This window comes from Lepus europaeus, chromosome 13 (assembly GCF_033115175.1).
Source record: "Lepus europaeus isolate LE1 chromosome 13, mLepTim1.pri, whole genome shotgun sequence".
In the NCBI taxonomy this organism is placed as follows: domain Eukaryota; kingdom Metazoa; phylum Chordata; class Mammalia; order Lagomorpha; family Leporidae; genus Lepus; species Lepus europaeus.
Window position 1 is genome coordinate 25,550,162 of NC_084839.1, and position 18,515 is coordinate 25,568,676.

General features: G+C 41.8%; 1 protein-coding gene across 1 annotated transcript in view; it reads left to right on the forward strand.

Annotated features, from left to right (window-relative positions):
- Positions 1 to 1,144: 1,144 nt before the first annotated feature.
- The window catches only part of SPDYA (speedy/RINGO cell cycle regulator family member A), a 49,674-nt gene continuing 32,303 nt past the window's right edge, over positions 1,145 to 18,515 (forward strand). Inside the window, exons 1-4 of the mRNA XM_062210170.1 lie at positions 1,145 to 1,228; positions 6,621 to 6,872; positions 8,560 to 8,618; positions 13,718 to 13,803. Of these exons, the coding sequence (XP_062066154.1) occupies positions 6,638 to 6,872; positions 8,560 to 8,618; positions 13,718 to 13,803 (380 nt within the window). The 5' untranslated portion in view covers positions 1,145 to 1,228; positions 6,621 to 6,637. The remainder of the gene's footprint in view (positions 1,229 to 6,620; positions 6,873 to 8,559; positions 8,619 to 13,717; positions 13,804 to 18,515) is intronic.

Genomic DNA, 18,515 nt, shown 5'->3' on the forward strand with positions numbered 1-18,515 from the left:
TTATTTGAAAGAGTTAGAGAGAGGTCTTCCATCCACTGGTTCACTCCCCAAATGGACACAATGGCCAAAACTTGGCCAGGCCAAAGCTAGGAGCCAGGAACTTCTTCAAGGTCTCTCGTGGGTGGCGGGGGCCCAGGGGTCTGGGCCATCTAATGCTGCTTTTCCAGGCACATAAGCAGAGAGCTGGATCAGAAGTGGAGCAGCCGGGACTTGAACTGGCACCCATGTGGGATGCTTAACGCATTAAGCCACAACACTGGCCCTCCCTGCTTCCCATTGTGTAACAACTGTTCGTATAGTATACATTCATTGTTTGGTAAGTATCTCATAGTCAAGGCTAGAAATCAGTGATCACAGGAGTCCCTGATGCTTTGCAAGAGACAGACAGGCAAAGCAGGGAAGAATCCTCAGGAAAACACGGGGTTGAAGCTTGGCTTGGGCGGCACTTGGGGACCGGACCAGATGTCGGTTTCTCCCTCTACCTTTCAAATTACAAACACTAGCAATATATTGGCAGCAACAAAGTTACACATCAGGTAGAAGGAATGTGAAGAGGAAGGGATATCAAGACAAGAATTTAAAACCTGTAGAGAACCCTTTTTATTCACTGAGGAAGCACCTACTACATCCCAGGCTCCTGGCGAGCGCTCGGATGAAACCACAAAGATGCCGGCTCAGAGTAACCGTTACAACGGATCCCCTCACAAAAGCCACGGCCTTCACGCCTTTAGTTTAGTACGGAGAGTCCTGCCTCTTTGCGACTTCACGGACAGGACAACCACTGCGGCAAAGGCCGGTTCCCCGCCTCGGTCACTGCGCCTGTCCGCGTGCGCGTGCGGGGCGCCGGCCGCTACTGTGGGATCAGGCTGAGGATAGGCCTGCGGCCTCATTAGAGGAAAAACCAAAGGCTCCACGCAGGACTGGCGGTGTGAAGCGTCCAAGGGGAAGAGGTCAACTGAGGCAGCTCGTGTGGGCTTTGCAGCGAGAAATCTCGGCGGGTAACCGTAGGAGGCCTCTTGCCAACCGCGGCCGCGTGCGGGTGCGCGCGGCCCGGAAGTCCCGCCCCCAGAGGCCGGCTCTGCGCGTTGATTGGTCTCGCGGCCGGGCGCGAGGATTCGAATAGGAGGTGTTGTGGGCGCGGCCCCAGAGAGCAACCGTCTGAGGCCCGGAGCGCTGTGGTAGAGGCTGACGGCCGCGGGGCTTTTCACGCAGTCCCGGGTGCTTGGAGGTACCTTCACCCGCAGCCGGGGTCGGGCCTCGCGTGCCAATCTCCGGTTGCACCTGGCCCCTCCGGCTGCCACCCCCGCGGCCCATTCGTGTGAGCGGGTGGCGGCGTCCCTGCCCCTTGCCGACGCCACAGCCCCGCCCCGCCCGCTTCCCCTCGCGAATCCCCTCAGGCGCCTTCGCGGTAACGAGCGCGCACACTCGGGCGCCCGGGGGCGAAGGCGCGGGCTGTGGGGCGACGCCGAAGGGGTCGGGGACCGGGCCGTGAGCGCCCCGGGGGCCCTGACTGCCGGGGAGGGGCGGTGGTCCGGGGGCGTCCGCGCCGGCGTCTCGGGGCCGGGCCCTGGGCCTGCTTCTCACAGCGCGAGTCCCCTCTTTTTGGAAAAGATCTTTAAAACTTAAAAATTATGGGGATTCGATAATAGCCCAAGCAAAGCTTCTAGCAGTTTTGCCAGAATACTTTGCTGTGTTGTTTTTCAGGAGTTAGTTTATCAAACATATTTACATTACAAATGATAGAATTAAATTTATATAAAGAGATTTATAGCTGGGTTTCTTTTCCTGACAAGGTTACAATAAGTAATATTGAAATATTTATTATGTGTCAAGTATTTTACACATAATTTCATTTAATATTTAAAACAATTCTTTAGTGGTTAAAGATTATGGAACTTTGTTATGAAACAGTCCTGGAATTCAAATCTTAGCTTTATCATTTACTAATTATGTGGCTATAAGCAAATTTCTTCTCTAAGCCTCAATTTGTTATCTATAAAGTAAGAATAAAATAACTCATTCATCTTGAAGTAAATGAGATAATGCATGTAAAATGTGGCACATAGTGTTATTACATTGGCTCATAGTAAGTGTTCAGTATGTGATGGCAATTTTAAAGAAGGCTGAGTTGCCAGTGAATATTGCTGTTAGGATTTTATATTATTATTATTATTATTATTATTATTTAAGGATTTATATATTTTGAAAGAGAGGAGAGCACAAGAGAGAGAGAGAGAGCACTTCCATTTGGTGGTTCATTTCCTAGATGGCCACAACAGCCAGAGCTGGGGGATGCCAAAGCCTGGAGGTTCATCCAGGTCGCTAACATGGGTGGCAGGGACCCAAACATGGTGGGCCATTTTCTACTGCCTTTCCTAGGCCATTAGCAGAGAGCTGGAACAGAATTGGAGCGGCTAGAACACACACTAGTGCCCATGTAGGATGCTTTACCTTTTACTCCACAATGCTGGCTTTGCTGTTAGGTTTTTAGTATAGGCAAATGAATCTCCAGATTACTTTTGCTTCAGTTTTGTGATTCTGTGAAGCATTATTGTTTACTTTACCTTAGAGAGAAATTATTTCAAATGTGCAGAGAATTAATATGGTGTAATTACTAAAAATAAATAAATAAACTACTCCTAGGTATCCTGTTCAAGTGTGAGTTTTGGCTTGATTGAAAAAAAAAATACTTTTTTTTGAAAGGCAGAGATACAGAAAGAGAGGGAGAAACAAAGAGATTTTCCATTTACTGGTTCAATCCCCAAATGGCCACAAAAGCTGGCTGGGGCTGGGCTAGGCTGAAGCCAGGAGCCTGGAATTCTGGGTTTCTCACATGGGTGGCAGGGGCCCAAGTACTTGGGCCATCTTCCGGTGCTTTCCCAGGCGCATTAGCAGTGATCAGAAGTGGAGCAGCAGGGACTCAACAGTCACTCTTATGGGATGCTGGCACCACAGGTGGTGTCTTAACCCATTGCACCATGACAACCCGAGCTTGGTTGTTTTGAATGTTGATGATTCCAAGTAAAAATCCAGTAAAGGATTTTACCATTATCAGTTCAGTTTCTCCTACTTCCCTTCCTTTCCCTGTCTCTTACCCTGTCTGAAATGACCCATATTTTAATTTTTCTTTCATTCCTTTCCTTCTGCCTGCCATCAGAACTTTTGTTCAGTTAGTTTAAACAAAGAACAAAATTAAAAGCTACTTCAAGGTGGAATTTGACCAAAACTGTAGCATTGATCACTTCTCTCCTTGAGCTTATTCTCTACAGCCTTCCTGCCAATGTTTGCTGATTAACTTAAGTGAATCTCTGGAGATTTTCAGACATTTTACATTCTTTTAATTTGTTTCAAATCTCTTATGATATACCCTAAAATGAACATTAGGGTTTAGTGGAATAAGGAAACCTACTGTGAGCATAATATATTGTCCATTTGGTAGGAAAATTTCATTTCATCTCATGACATACCCATTTTTTAAAATATTAAAACACTAATTAAAGTTGCTTACCATTCAGTAAAATTTAGTCCTACAAGATGTGCCACAGTTGTTCTGTGTTCTGGTACATTGCACCCTTGGGCCTAGCCCAACGACCCAATTTGAGAAGCCTAATTTTTTCCATCTAGATATAAGTCTGTTCTTATTTGGAAAAAAAGATGTAGATTAAGCCTCCAGCTGTTCCCCAGGTAGGATGGGTAGGAAAGAGCAGAAAGTTCTCACACAAACTGAAGGCTCAACTGATCACTTACTTATCTATCCATAGGGTTTATAGCACCCCTGCTCCAACTCCATAATTTCCTTCTCTTTGGACCTTAGGATCCAGAAAGAAAGATGGGAGGAGAAGTATTTGTAGAATTGATAAAGTATCATTTCTTCTTCCTAATCTAGTCCTGCACTGTATAATACAGTAGCTACTAGCCACATGTGGCTATTAAATACTTGAAATGTGAGTAATGCAACTGAAGATTTAATTTTTATTTAGTTTAAGAACTGGTGCAGTATAAACAATTTCCCCCTTTACACAACTTCATTTTCTTGATAGGACTACATTTCACTTTGTTGAAAAATTAGCCACAGAGGGGCCGGCACTATGGGTAGTGGGTAAAGCCACCACCTGCAGCACCTGCATCCCTAACAGGATGAGTACCAACTGCTCCACATCTTTATTGATTGATTGATTTGAAAGAGTTACAGAGAGAGAGAGAGAGAGAGAGAGAGAGAGAGGGAAAGAGAGGTCTTCCATTCGCTGGTGCATTCCCCAGTTGGCAGCAACGACCAGAGTTGCGCCAATCTGAAGCCAGCAGCTAGGAGCTTCTGGGTCTCCCAACAGGTGCAGGGTCCCAAGGACTTGGGCCATCTTGTACTGCTTTCCCAGGCCATAGCAGAGAGCTGGATTGGAAGTGGAGCAGCCAGGACTTGAACCTGCGCCCATATGGGATGCCAGCACTGTAGGTGGCAGCTTTATCCATTATTGCCACAGCACCAGCCCATGTTCCACTTCTGATCCAGCTCCCGATTAGTGCCCCTGGGGAAGCAGTGGAATATGGCTCAAATCCCTGGGCCCCTGCCACCCACATGGGAAACCTGAAAGAAGCTCTTGGCTCCAGCTCCTGGCTTCAGACTAGCCCAGCTCCAGCTGTTGCAGCCATTTTGGGAGTGAACCAGTGGATGGAAGATTTTTCTGTCTCTCCCTCTCCTCTCTCTCTAATTTTCAATAAATAAATCTTTTTTTAAAAAACTAGCTTTGGAATTGAAATATGCTATAAATATAAAATACCCACCAGGTTTCAAAGACTTAGGTTATAAAATACCTCACTAATTTCTGTGTTGATTGTATTATTAAATTATATTTTGAGTATGTTTTGCATAATTATATTAAAGCTTCCCTTTTTAAAAAAATGTTGCTTTTAAAAAATATACAGCTATTGGGGCCGGCACTGTGGAGTAGTGGGTTAAGCTACTGCCTTGCAGTGCTGGCATCCCATATGGGCACCAGTTCGAAACTCAGCCACTCCACTTCTGATCCAGCCCTCTGCTATGGCCTGAGAAAGCAGTGGAAGGTGGCCCAAGTTCTTGGGTCCCTGCACCCATGTGGGATACCCAGAGAAAGCTCCAGGCTCCTGCTTTGGATTGGCGCAGCTACGGCCATTGTGGCCATTTGGGGAGTAAGCCAGTGGATGGAAGGTCTCTCTCCCCCTCCCCCCCCTTCCCTCTCAGTGTAACTCTGCCTTTCAAATAAATAAATCTTTAAAAATATATATACAGCTATAAGTGTGGCTCACATTATACTGAATAGTGATACTCCAGTCTCACTACACCCAATTTTATTTTACAGTCCTTCCTTCAATGGGGAAGGGTCTGAGGGTCAGGAAGAAGAATGTGTACCTACCTCCCTGAATACGAGGGGAGGCATGGCTGCTTGGGCCACTGAGTTATGGATGCATAGGTTTTCATTAGGTTCTTAGAGCAGTTTCCTGCTTTGCCTATTTGTGTCTCTCATTTCCCTAGAAGTACTTTGACCATATAAATGGTATTAGCTGTACTAATCATGCTTATGAATTAGTACCAACAAGGTAATTATTATGTATATTGTTAAGTATTGATGGTTTAACTTCGATTCAGATTTTTATCAGACTATAACACTGTATATTCACATACATTTATAAAGAGCCACTCAAATAGCATGGCCATATACTCATTCACAACTTTAAAAAGTAGGGATACCAACTTAAGAAAATCCTTCCTGTACCATACACTTCTTTGTTTTCAACTTTTTAATGAACACCAAAATATGCTTGTTAAATAAATTTTGTAATATGTCAAAGAATTTACTAATATGAAGATTTGTGGAATTTTTTGGGGGGAAGAGGTTGCTTTTTAATATAGCACTTGACGTTGATAATAATTTAGTTCTGGAAATAGTTTTCCTTGTTTTATAAAAATTGGAAGTGGCATATAACAACTATGTTATATGCCATGTGATATAAATTATCAGGAAGAAAGAATACCACAAATACATGATAAACACAATATAATTTCTAAAATTAACTTTCACATTTGTTTGGGGTTCCATAATAGCCAAGGCAAAATAATATATACTATCTTATTTGAGAAGAGGAAATATAAAGGAAGTATAGCTAGTAATGAATTAAAAAAGCAATTTCTAACACTGTCACAAATAACATTTTTTTTTTTATTTATTTGACAGAGTTAGACAGTGAGGGAGAGAAACACAGAAAGGTCTTCCTTCCGTTGGTTCACCCCACAAATGGCTGCTAAGGCCGGAGCTACGCTGATCCGAAGCCAGGAGCCAGGTACTTCTTCCTGGTCTTCCACGCGGGTGCAGGCGCCCAAGCACTTGGGCCATCCTCCACTGCCTTCCTGGGCCACAGCAGAGAGCTGGACCGGAAGAGGAGCAACCAGGACTAGAACTGGTGCCCATATGGGATGCCGGCGCCGCAGGTGGAGGATTAACCAAGTGAGCCACGGCGCCGGCCCACAAATAACATTTTAATAGCAAGTTTAGTTACGTTTTATATGACTACCTCTGGTAGTATCATCCATTTAGTTGTTTTTATATAGAAATGAATGCGATAACTAATTGTATGTTTTGTTTTTACAGATTCTTGGGAAACCAATATGAGGCACAATCAGATGTGTTGTGAGACCCCACCTACTGTCACTATTCATGTAAAAGCAGGGCCAAGTAGATCACATCAACCCAAAAAACCCATTAATCTGAAGCGTCGTATTTTTAAAGATAGTTGGCAAGCATCTGAAAAAAATGCACATAATAACAACAAATCTAAACGCCCCAAAGGTCCTTGCCTAGTTATACGGCGTCAGGAAATGACTGCTTTCTTTAAATTATTTGGTAGGTTTATAGTGCAATTATATTTGAAGTTAGAATGCAAACATTATTTTATCATTTCCCAAATGATCAGAGAGATTGTTGTTTTCTGGGTCAAATTTCCTATCTACAACCAAATTTTTGTTTTACCTAAGTTTTTTAATGTTGGTGTTTTTGGTTTTTGCTTGCTTGCTTATGAATTAAAAATTCAGACTCATCTAGCTTTTAGATGAATTAAATACAAGTGTCAAATGTAAATCTAGGCAATTCAGGTTCATAGCCTGAGTTTCATTTGCCCTAAAGACAAGACTTAGGTGAGCTACTAACCCAGTTTAACTGGCCTTGAGGGGTATCCCAGGGCTTTGACTGCTAAAACCAAGCATACTGGGAAAGTTGCTCACTAGAGAAATTTTAGAGTCACATTTTGGGAATGTTAAAAATTTAACTGTGCCTTATCAGCATGTTCATATAATGAAATTGAGCTTGTTCAGATCATGAGGCAACAGTACTTTGCTGACAACGTTTCAAAACAATTAGACAAAAAGGAACTTCTGCATGGCACTTCTACTAGCCAAGAAAGAGAAGGTATCTACTGGGTGCAAGGGCAGAAAAGAAGGTAGTTAGATAAGTATCTGTGGGAATTAATCAAGTCAAGTAGATTACAGGGTCTAGTAGATCCAGGGAACAGACTTCCTTGTTTACAGGAAGGCCGGGTACATTAAAGCTGATTAATATGTAAGGAAAAATAAAATGAAAAGATGAGGTTTTTTTTTTTAAGATTTATTTATTTGAAAGATAAATTTGCAGATAGAAGGAGAAACAGAAAGAGATCTTCATCCACTGGTTCACTCCCCAAATGGCTACAACAGCCAGAGCTTGGGCAGGCAGGAGCCAGGAGCTTCTTCTGAGTCTCCCATGTGGATAGCAGGGGCCCAGGGACTTGGGCCATTTACTGTTGCTTTCCCATGCACATTAGCAGGAAACTGGATTGGAAGTAGAGCAACTGGAGCTTGAACCAGCACCCATATGGGATGCCAGCATTGAAGTGACAGCTTAATCCAGTATGCCACAGTACCAGCCCCTCTATAGTGTTTTTGTTTATTTGTATTTTTTCTAATACTCAGCTTTTTTCTAAAATTAAATGTTAATTCTAAATGAGTTTTTATGTAGATATTTTCATATATATTTGAATAATTTAGGTAAATAAGACAAAAAAGAAGAATTCAAAGCTAAAAAAATACCTTAAAATCTAAGGAGAAAGTAATAGAAAAACATATTTAGAATACATTTTAAAACATATTTAGGAATCAGAATATTAAGTCATTGTTTCTTAAAAACTGATTATTATCAGATTTCATTTCCCCCTGTTAAGATTGATTTTGGAAAGGAAAGAAGAGGCAGAGTTACCCAAGACTTATTTCACAAGTGCTATTAGATATTCAGTAACCCAGACACTGCCACCATTCCATTTCCTTCCTGAGCTGTATTTCAGTCAAATCAGATGGGAAGCTGAACAATTAGGCAGTAGGTTTTGTACAGTCTTTGCAGTGGTAAATATATCAAAGGACTGAAAACTACACCTTAAACAATGCTAAAATGGTCCAACCATTTTTGTTTGCTTTCTAAGCCTCATTTATAATCTTATGTAGCAGTTCTTCAAGAGGAAATGTTCTATTTTTAAAAGGCAAGTCATAGCTATCTTTTGTTGTAGATGACGATTTAATTCAAGATTTCTTGTGGATGGACTGCTGCTGTAAAATTGCAGACAAGGTAAATTTGATAATGATATAAATGTTAGCCAGCATTTTTATGTTATATGATCATTAGAGAATTTTGTAAGAATTTTCTGCTTTATTAAGGTTTGGAAAGGGGCTAGCCTATATTGTACTTTGAAGGCAGAATCCTTACATATTCAACTTTGGAATTAGCATACAGCATAGATTCATTGAATATTGCTGATTAGATTTAAATGACTCTAAGTCCATCTGAAAATAAGAATATGGACTTAATCCAATTTTTAATGGCTTTTTTAAAATGATTTATTTTATTTATTTGAAAGATATTCTATCCATTGGTTTACTCCCCAAATGGCAGCAGCAGTCAGGGCTAGGGTAGGCTGAAACTAGAAGCCAAGAACTTCTATCTGGTTCTCCCATATGCGTGGCAAGGCCATCTTCCACTGACTTCTCAGGCACATTATTAGCAGTGAGCTGGATCAGAAGCAGAGCAGCCAGGAAAAGAATCAGCACTCTGATGTGGAATGGCAGCTTAACCAGCTGCATCAAATCTCCAGCCTCAACTTACTCCTTTGATCAGAATCACTACCTTTTATCAGGCTGTGTAGAAAAAATATTCCGAGATTCACTGTACTTGGAAAATCTTATTTTGTAGTAATTCAGATAAATCCAAATAATCTTGTAGGATAAAATTAGTTTAATATTTATTTTGGAACTAATGTTTCAGGAAAGAATATCTAACTTACATACTAGGAACAGTGTTGTTTCTATGCTTTTTATGAATAGTAATGATTTCTGCTTTGGCAATGCCGTTTAGACCTAGCAATCCTATAGAAAATTCAGCATAGGGCCGGCGCCGTGGCTCAACAGGCTAATCCTCCGCCTTGCGGCGCCGGCACACCGGGTTCTAGTCCCGGTCGGGGCACCGATCCTGTCCCGGTTGCCCCTCTTCCAGGCCAGCTCTCTGCTGTGGCCAGGGAGTGCAGTGGAGGATAGCCCAAGTGTTTGGGCTCTGCACCCCATGGGAGACCAGGATAAGCACCTGGCTCCTGCCATCGGAACAGCGCGGTGCGCCGGCCGCAGCGCGCTACCGCGTCGGCCATTGGAGGGTGATCCAACGGCAAACAGGAAGACCTTTCTCTCTGTCTCTCTCTCTCACTGTCCACTCTGCCTGTCAAAAAAAAAAAAAAAAAAAAAGAAAAAAGAAAATTCAGCATAGGTTCACATCACACTTAAAATAACATGTGAGCCAACAAAAAAGATGAATTGGTTAATTTCAAGATTAGATACCCGGGCCAGTGCTGTGACATAGTGGGTAAAGCCACCACCTGCAGTGCCAGCATCCCATATAGGTGCCAGTTCGAGTCCCAGCTGCTCCACTTCCTATCCAGCTCTTTGCTATGGCCTGGGAAAGCAGTACAAGGTGGCCCAAGTCCTTGGACCCCTGCACCTGTTGGGAGACCTGGAAGAAGCTCTTGGCTCCTGGCTTAGCATTGGCGCAGCTCTGGCTGTTGCGGCCAATTGGGGAGTGAACCAGCAGATGGAAGACCTCTCTCTCTGCCTCTCCTTCTCTCTGTGTGTAACTCTGATTTTCAAATAAATAAATTTTAAAAATGCTGATAGGAAAATAAATAAAATCACCAAATATTTTTAAAAAACATTAAATACCCACTAAGTTAATATTGATAAGGACATTTTTTGTACTTTTTTTTTTTTGGACAGGCAGAGTTAGAGAGAGAGAGAAAGGTCTTCCTTTTTCTGCTGGTTCACCCCCCAAATGGCTGCTACAGCCGGTGATACAGCGATCCGAAGCCAGGAGCCAGGTGCTTCCTCCTGGTTTCCCATGCTGGTGCAGGGCCCAAGCATTGGGCCATCCTCCACTGCCCTCCTGGGCCACAGCAGAGAGCTGGACTGGAAGAGGAGAAACTGGGACAGAATCCGGCACCCCAACCAGGACTAGAACCTGGGGTGCCAGCGCCGCAGGTGGAAGATTAGCCTAGTGAGCCATGGTGCCAGCCGATGAGGACATTTTTAAAAAGATTTATTTATTTGAAAGGCAGAGTGATGAAAGAGAAAAAAAATCCTATGGCTGGTTTACTCCTCAAATGCTGGCAACAGCCAGGGCTGGGTCAGGCCAAAACCAGGATCCAGGAACTCTACCTGGCTCTCTCACATGGGTGGCATGAACCCAAGTACTTGGATCATCATCTGCTGCATTCCAGGTGCAACAGTAGGAAACTGGATTGGAAGTAGAGGTGGGACTTAATTCCAGCACTCCAGTATGGGATGTGGGCATCCCAGGCATCAACTTAACCCACTTTACCACAACTCCTACCCCTGATGTGAACATTTTTTTTAAAAAAAGATTTGTCTATTTATTTGAAAGGCAGAGTTACAAAGAGGTCATCCATCTGTTAATTCACTCACCTAATGGCCAGGACTGAGCCAGACCAAAGCCAAGAACCTGGAACTCCATTCAGATTTCCCATGTGGGTGGCAGGGGCCCAAGCATTTTTACCATCATCTGCCTTCCCAGGCACATTAGCAGGGATCTGAATCCAAAGTGGAACAGCCAGGAGTCCAACCAGCACCCGTATGGGATTGCTTTTGTTGAAAGCAATGACTTAACCTGCACCATGCCACAACAGCAGCCCCTCTGTTAAAATTCTTTCTTGGGCCAGTGCTGCGGCTCACTAGGCTAATCCTCCGCCTGTGGTGCTGGCACCCTGGGTTCTAGTCCCAGTCGGGGTGCCGGATTCTGTCCTGGTTGCTCCTCTTCCAGTCCAACTCTCTGCTGTGGCCCAGGAGTGCATGTGGAGGATGACCCAAGTGCTTGGGCCCTGCACCCACATGGGAGACCAGGAGGAAGCATCTGGCTCCTGCCTTCGGATCGGCGCAGCGTGCCGGCTGCAACGCACCAGCTGTAGCGGCCACTTGGGGGATGAACTAAAAGAAAAAGGAAGACCTTTCTCTCTGTCTCTCTCTCTCTCACTAACTCTGCCTGTCAAAAAAAAAAAAAAAAAAATTCTTCCTTGAAGTTTAAGATGACAAAGAATGTTAAATTTCAAACATGTACAACATAGAATAGAACAAAGGCCCACTTTTCCAGTCTCAAATGCCTACAATAAACTCATGACTATTCTTATTTCTTTAACCCTCTTCCCCATCAAAGACTGGTTTATTTTGAAGCAAATCTCAGTCATCCTAACATTTTATCAATAACTATTTAATGATGTATCTGTAAAATACAAGAGCTGTTTATTTTTTTAAGGTTGAGTTTTTTTGTTTTGTTTTGTTTTTTGTTTTTGTTTTTTTTTAAAGGCAGAGTTACAGAGAGGCAGAGAGTGAATGAGAGGTCTTCCATCTGTTGATTCACTCCCCAAATGGCCATAACAGCCAGAGCTGAGCCAATCAGGAGCCAGGAGCTTCTGGGTCTCCCACGCGGGTGCACAGGCCCAAGGACTTGGGCCATCTTCCACTGCTTTCCCAGGCCACAGCAGAGTGCTAGATCAGAAGTGGAGCAGCCAGGACTTGAACCAGCACCTATATGGGATGCCAGAACTGCAGGCAATGGCTTTACCAGTTATGCCACAGTGCTGACCCCAAGGGCTATTTTTGACATAATCACAATTTTACTAACACTTTTAACAATTAACAAAATATTTGTGTAAAATATCCAGTTTCTGTGGAGTTGTGAAGTTTTTAAGATTTCCAGTTTTAAGTGGATTAAAATTATTGTACAGCAGGGGGCAGTGTTAGAAAAGAAACTAACCAGAAGTTTGTTAGCATTTCAACAGTTCTTTATACTGGATGTTACCCTGGAAACTTGGGATCACTTGTGATTCCAAGTTTGTGATCAATCCTTTGATAATAGGATAAATGTGTTAAAATACTATGCTTATTTACTAGAACCTGTTATATGCTCTAATTTTATCTAGGCATGTATCTATCTTTTTTTCTTTAGGATTTATTTTATTTGGCCGGCGCCGTGGCTCACTTGGCTAATCCTCCGCCTCTGGCGCTGGCACCCCGGGTTCTAGTGCCAATTGGGGTGCCAGATTCTGTCCCAGTTTCTCCTCTTCCAGTCCAGCTCTCTGCTGTGGCCCAGGAGGGCAGTGGAGGATGGCCCAAGTGCTTGGGCCTTGCACCCACATGGGAGACCAGGAGGAAGCACCTGGCTCTAGGCTTCAGATGGGCGCAGCATGCCGGCCATAGCGGCCATTTTGGGGGGTGAACCAACGGAAGAAAGACCTTTCTCTTTCTCTCTCTCTGTCTCTGTCTCTCTCTCTCTCTCTAACTCTGCCTGTCAAAAAAAAATTTTTTTTATTTTATTTGAAAGGCAGAGTTACAAAGAGATTGTCCATCTACTAGTTCACTCCCTAAGTGGACACAACAGCCAAGACTTAGCCAGGCCAATGCCAGGAGTCTGGAACTCCACCCAGAAATAGAACCATGTTATTTTTGTATCTAAAGATAGTTTATTTAGAAGTCATTTAATTGCATTTAGTTTGAGGCTAGGAGCCCAGAACTCCCTCTGTGTTGCCCACATTGGTGTCAGGGGCCCAAACACATGGGCCATCTGCTGCTTTCCCACATGCATTAGCAGGGAGCTGGATCAGAAGTAGAGCAGCCAGGACTCAAACTGGTGTGGGATACCGGCGTTGGAAGCAGCAGTTTAACCTGCTGCACTACAACATGGGTCCCTAAAAATCATTCATAAAGGTTGTTTTAAAAAGTAGAGTATGGTTTCTATAAGAAACTCACAGGGTTCAGAAACAAATTAGATTTACATTCATACAAATAGAAATGTCAAGCAAGTATGGCAAAATATTAACTGGTGAACCTCAGTGAAGGATGTATGCTTTTTCAATGTCTATAGGTTTGAAATTTAAGTTTAAAAAACTGGTATTTTAAAATATTAGCTACAATAATAATTTCTGAAATTAATCATAAATGGTCAAGAACTATTTCTCAGTGCTCAAATGTATTGGTTAGAGAAAGCAAAAAAATATTAAAATAGGTAATTCTTAGTAAGGATACATATTGTTATAGCTTATTCATGAGAAATTTTGAAAGCTATTTTAAAGCAGTTTATGAAAGCAAAGTGTTAATTTTTAACTTTTTTCTTTATAGTATCTTTTGGCTATGACCTTTGTTTATTTCAAGAGGGCTAAATTTGCTATAAATGAACATACCAGGATAAATTTCTTTATTGCTTTGTAAGTATCTAATCACCAAGTGATTTTTGTATTAGTTATTTATAATACATATGCTGTATCACTAAAACATAGGCTGTTTAAAACTTTATGTATATTTTTGAATAGGTCTTCCTGTATAAAAGCTATTCATTTCTTACCTTAATAGGATATTTTTATTTTCTTTTCACTGAACTTATTGCACTACCTACCTAATATTTATTGTTCCTTTTACATTTTTCAGAGTGCTTCCATATAAATTATCTCAAATTCTCTCCTTTTTGACTTAGATATTTTTAATGCTAAAATATTCTCTGAAATTTCCAGTTGGTAAAGGAAATATATTGTCATTATTGCCCTTTTACATCGACTAGCTTGTGGAAAATATTCTACGTATACTGTTTGTGGAACTATGTCTATAACTTAGGAGTTATTTATATTTGATACCTTTAGCATCCATTGACTGTTTTACTGACCACTTGGAATGCCTGTATACATGACAAAGGAAATTGTTTTCTAGTTTTTTCATAGACCTCAGATAGTTCAGATGAGCTTTGTAATCTGTTAAATGGTTTCAATGACATGATTTTCCATTATATAGCTCAGTTCAGCTGGAATCAATGTAATTAAATGCATTTCCTTTTCCACCCTATACCTGGATATAATGCTATAGGTGGCAGTATATGAATCTGATTTAATTCATTATTTTAAAGGTTTATTTATTTACTTGAAAGAGTTACAGAGAGGCAGAAGCAGAGAAAGAGAGAGAGAAGTCTTCAATCCACTGGTTCACTCCCCAAATGGCCACAACAGCTGGAACTGGGCTGATCTGAAGCCAGGAGCCTGGAACTTCTTCCAGGTCTCCCATGTGAGTGCAGGGGCCCAAGGACTTGAGTCCTCATCTACTGCTTTCCCAGCCATAGTAGAGAGCTGGATTGGAAGTGGAGCGGCCAGCACTCAAACCAGTACCCATGGGGATGCTGGCACTGCAAGCGGCGGCTTTACCCGCTACCCCACAGCTTTGGATCCTGAATTTAACTTGGAACTACCTATACAAATATTTAAAAATTGAATACCATAATAGATGTTAGCCCTTAAGAATAAACATTTATTCATTTTTCTATTTAATTCAGACTCAAAAAGTTATTAAAGAAATAGGAGTAGAAGTAACTGATCTTCACATGTATTAAAGAGATACATTTTCCAATACATAGGGAAAATGAAAATTTAAAATTTGGTGATAATTACTAATTGGAAGAATATAATAGTATTAACTAATACTATTATTAGCTAATATTATGTGGAAGACACCACAATTTTTTTATGTGTTAACTTGTTTAATTTTCCCTATGAAATACATTTTTTTATTATCTCCACTTTATAAATAAGGAAACTGAAACTTAGGATGATTAAGTGCTTTCCATGATTACAAAAGCTAGTAAGCAGTGGAGCTGGGGTGGAAATTCAGATGCTCTTTACCAATGCAAAATTCAGCCATTGATCCATAAATTAAATTAAGCTATTATTCACTTCATTGTAGTTTGTTGACTTTCAAATAGGTTTTAAATTTAAATAAATAAAAAAATTTAAATAGAGAACAACTTCCATGTATATGATAAATATATTTTGTCTAATTGAGCTGAGCCTGAAAAATAGACTCATGGTGTAGCTCCGGTACAGCATTTTAGTCTATTGTAGTGCATTGTAGATTTCTCTCTCTCTCTCTTTTTTTTTTTTTTTTTTTTGAGAGAACTAGCTAGCTAGCTCACTCCCTTATGCTCATATGCTGGTTCACTCCTCAAATGCCTAACCAAGGCTGGGCCAGGCCAAAGCCAGGAACTCAATCTAGGTCTCCAGTGTGGATGTCAGGAACCCAGTTACCTGACTCATCTCCACTGCCTTTCAGAGTCTGTTTTAGCAAGCAGAAAGGTGGAATCAGGAGCCAGAGGTGAGTGTCTAGTATTGGATATGTGCCTCATAACAGCAGTCTTTCCAACCAGGCTAAACATCCACCCAAACTGAGTCATTTTAACTCTAATCCCCTGCTACCTAATAGTCTCTTGTTTTGTAGTTCTATAGTTCTGCCTGTCACTCTCCTACAAATTAGACATTTTTTATACATTTCAAAATTTGCTTACATTTGCCCACATATTTATATCTTTGCTTACTATTTCTTCTTGCACTTCAAGAATCCACTTGGGATTATTTACTTTCATTTCTGACTGTTTTTAAAACTTACTGGGACCACTTGGAATGCCTGTATCCCCTATCACAATGCCTGGGTTCAACTCCCACCTCCATACCCAATTCTAGCTTCCTCCTAATGTAGACTCTGGGAGGCAGTAGGCGATGGCTCATGTAGTCAGGTTTCTGCCTCCCATGGAAGAGACTTAGATTGTATTCCCAGCTCCTGGCTTCAGTGTGGTGTGCATGCTCTCCCTCTCCACTCCCATTTCCTCTCCAATAAATAAAAATATTTTAAAAATTTTAAACATAATAAACCTCTTTCTTTGGTATTTGGCACTGGTTTCCTTTATATAACCTGCTTGGGATTTGATGAGCTTCCTGAATGTGAAGATTGATGAGTTGTTCAAAAGCTGAAGCAACTCTTAGAAAATTCTGATCACTGTATCTTCAAATATTCCTCTTCCCCATCTCCTCCTTTTGAAACCAGTTAAACATGTTATAACTCAATCATTGTTCTGTTTTACTTTAACATTTCCTACCTTTGTTTCTCTGGGCTATATTTTTAATAGATTGAGTTTAATGTAGTTATGTATGTATGTATGTATTTGAAAGGCAGAGACAGATCTTCCATTAGCTGGTTTACTGGCCAAATGCCTGCAAAAGCTGGAGCTGGGCTAGACAAAAGTGAGCAACCAGGAACTCCATTTGTCTCCTACACGAATGGCAGGAACCCAAGTACTTGGGCCATCATCTGCTGCTTCCTCGACACATTAGCAGGATGAAAAGTGCCGAGTAGTCAGGACTCAAACAAGTCTCTTAAGATTTATCTTGGCCAGCGCCGTGGCTTAACAGGCTAATCCTCCACCTTGCGGCGCCGGCACACCGGGTTCTAGTCCCGGTTGGGGCGCCAGATTCTATCCCGGTTGCCTCTCTTCCAGGCCAGCTCTCTGCTATGGCCCGGGAAGGCAGTCAAAAAAAAAAAAAAAAAAAGATTTATCTTTTGGTTCACTAATCTTCAGCTATGTCTAGTATGCTAATTAATTTAATTATATATTCATTTATAGGTGTTCTATTTTCTTATTTTTCAATTGTACTTATGCCTATATGTTATCAAGGTACTTTTAAGTGTTTTTTTTTTTACCATATTAAACATTCTGATATATTAATTGCAATATCTTAAGACTTTAGGATCTGTTTCTGTTCATAGTGCTTTGTTCCTTTATGTGTTTTGTAATGTTTTTATTGTAAATTTTCCATTTTTCCTGGAAAGGCATCTATGGGGCTTAAATTCTCTCTCTCCTCCTCTCTCTCTTGCTCTCCCCTCTCTTTCTTTTTATTTATTTGAAAGTCAAGGTTAGAGAGAGAGAGAGAGAGAGAGAGAGAGAGAGAGATGGAAAGAGAGAGATCTTCCATCCACTGATTCATTCCCGAGATGGCCACAGTAGGCAGGGCTGGGCCAGGCTGAAGCCAGGAGCTTCATCTGGGTCTCCCACATGGGTGGCAGGGATCCAAATACTTGGGCCCTCTTCCTCTGCTTTTCCCAGACCATTAGCAGGGAGCTGAATCAGAAGTGGAGTGGCCAGGACTCGGACTGGCGCCCATATGGGATGCTGGCATCCAAACAGCAGCATTACAGCTATGCCACAGTACCAGCCCTGGCTTGCATTATTTCTCATGGGAAATCTGCTCCATCATTATCTTTGTTCCTGTGTTACCTTTTTTTTCCCTGAGTACTTTTAAGATTTTTCTCTTTATTATTAGTTTTGAGCAATTTGACTGTGATGTATCTTGGTGTAATTTTCCTCATCTTTGTTGTACTTTGGATTTCATTGAGCTTTTTGTGGGTGTATAATTTTCATCAAGTTTTGAAAAATTTTCAACCATTGTTTCTTCAAATATTTTTCTATCTGCCTGCTGCCTTTTAGAGACTCCAGTTTTGTCCTTACTGGGTTTTTTGAAGTTATTCCATAGCTAAATGATGCTGTTTGTGATTTTTGTGTCTTTTTTTCCTCTGTATGTTTTCATTTTGGATAGTTTTTATTGCTGTCTATAATTTACAATATACACTATTCAATCTATCATTAATTCTAGTCTGTATTTTTCATTGTACATTGTGTTTGTCTCTACAGGTGTATCGTCAATGTGTGTACTTTTTTTTTTTTTTAAAGATTTATTTATTTTTTACAGGCAGAGTGGATAGTGAGAGAGAGAGACAGAGAGGAAGGTCTTCCTTTTGCTGTTGGTTCACCCTCCAATGGCCGCTGCGGCCGGCGCATCTCGCTGATCCGAAGCCAGGGGCCAGGTGCTTCTCCTGGTCTCCCTTGTGGGTGCAGGGCCCAAGCACTTGGGCCATCCTCCACTGCCTTCCCGGGCCATAGCAGAGAGCTGGCCTGGAAGAGGGGCAACCGGGCTAGAATCCGGCGCCCCAACCGGGACTAGAACCCGGTGTGCCGGCGCCGCAAGGCGGAGGATTAGCCTGTTAAGCCACGGCGCCGGCCCAATGTGTGTACTTTTTGAGCTTATGGGATAGTTATAACTTTTTTAAAAAA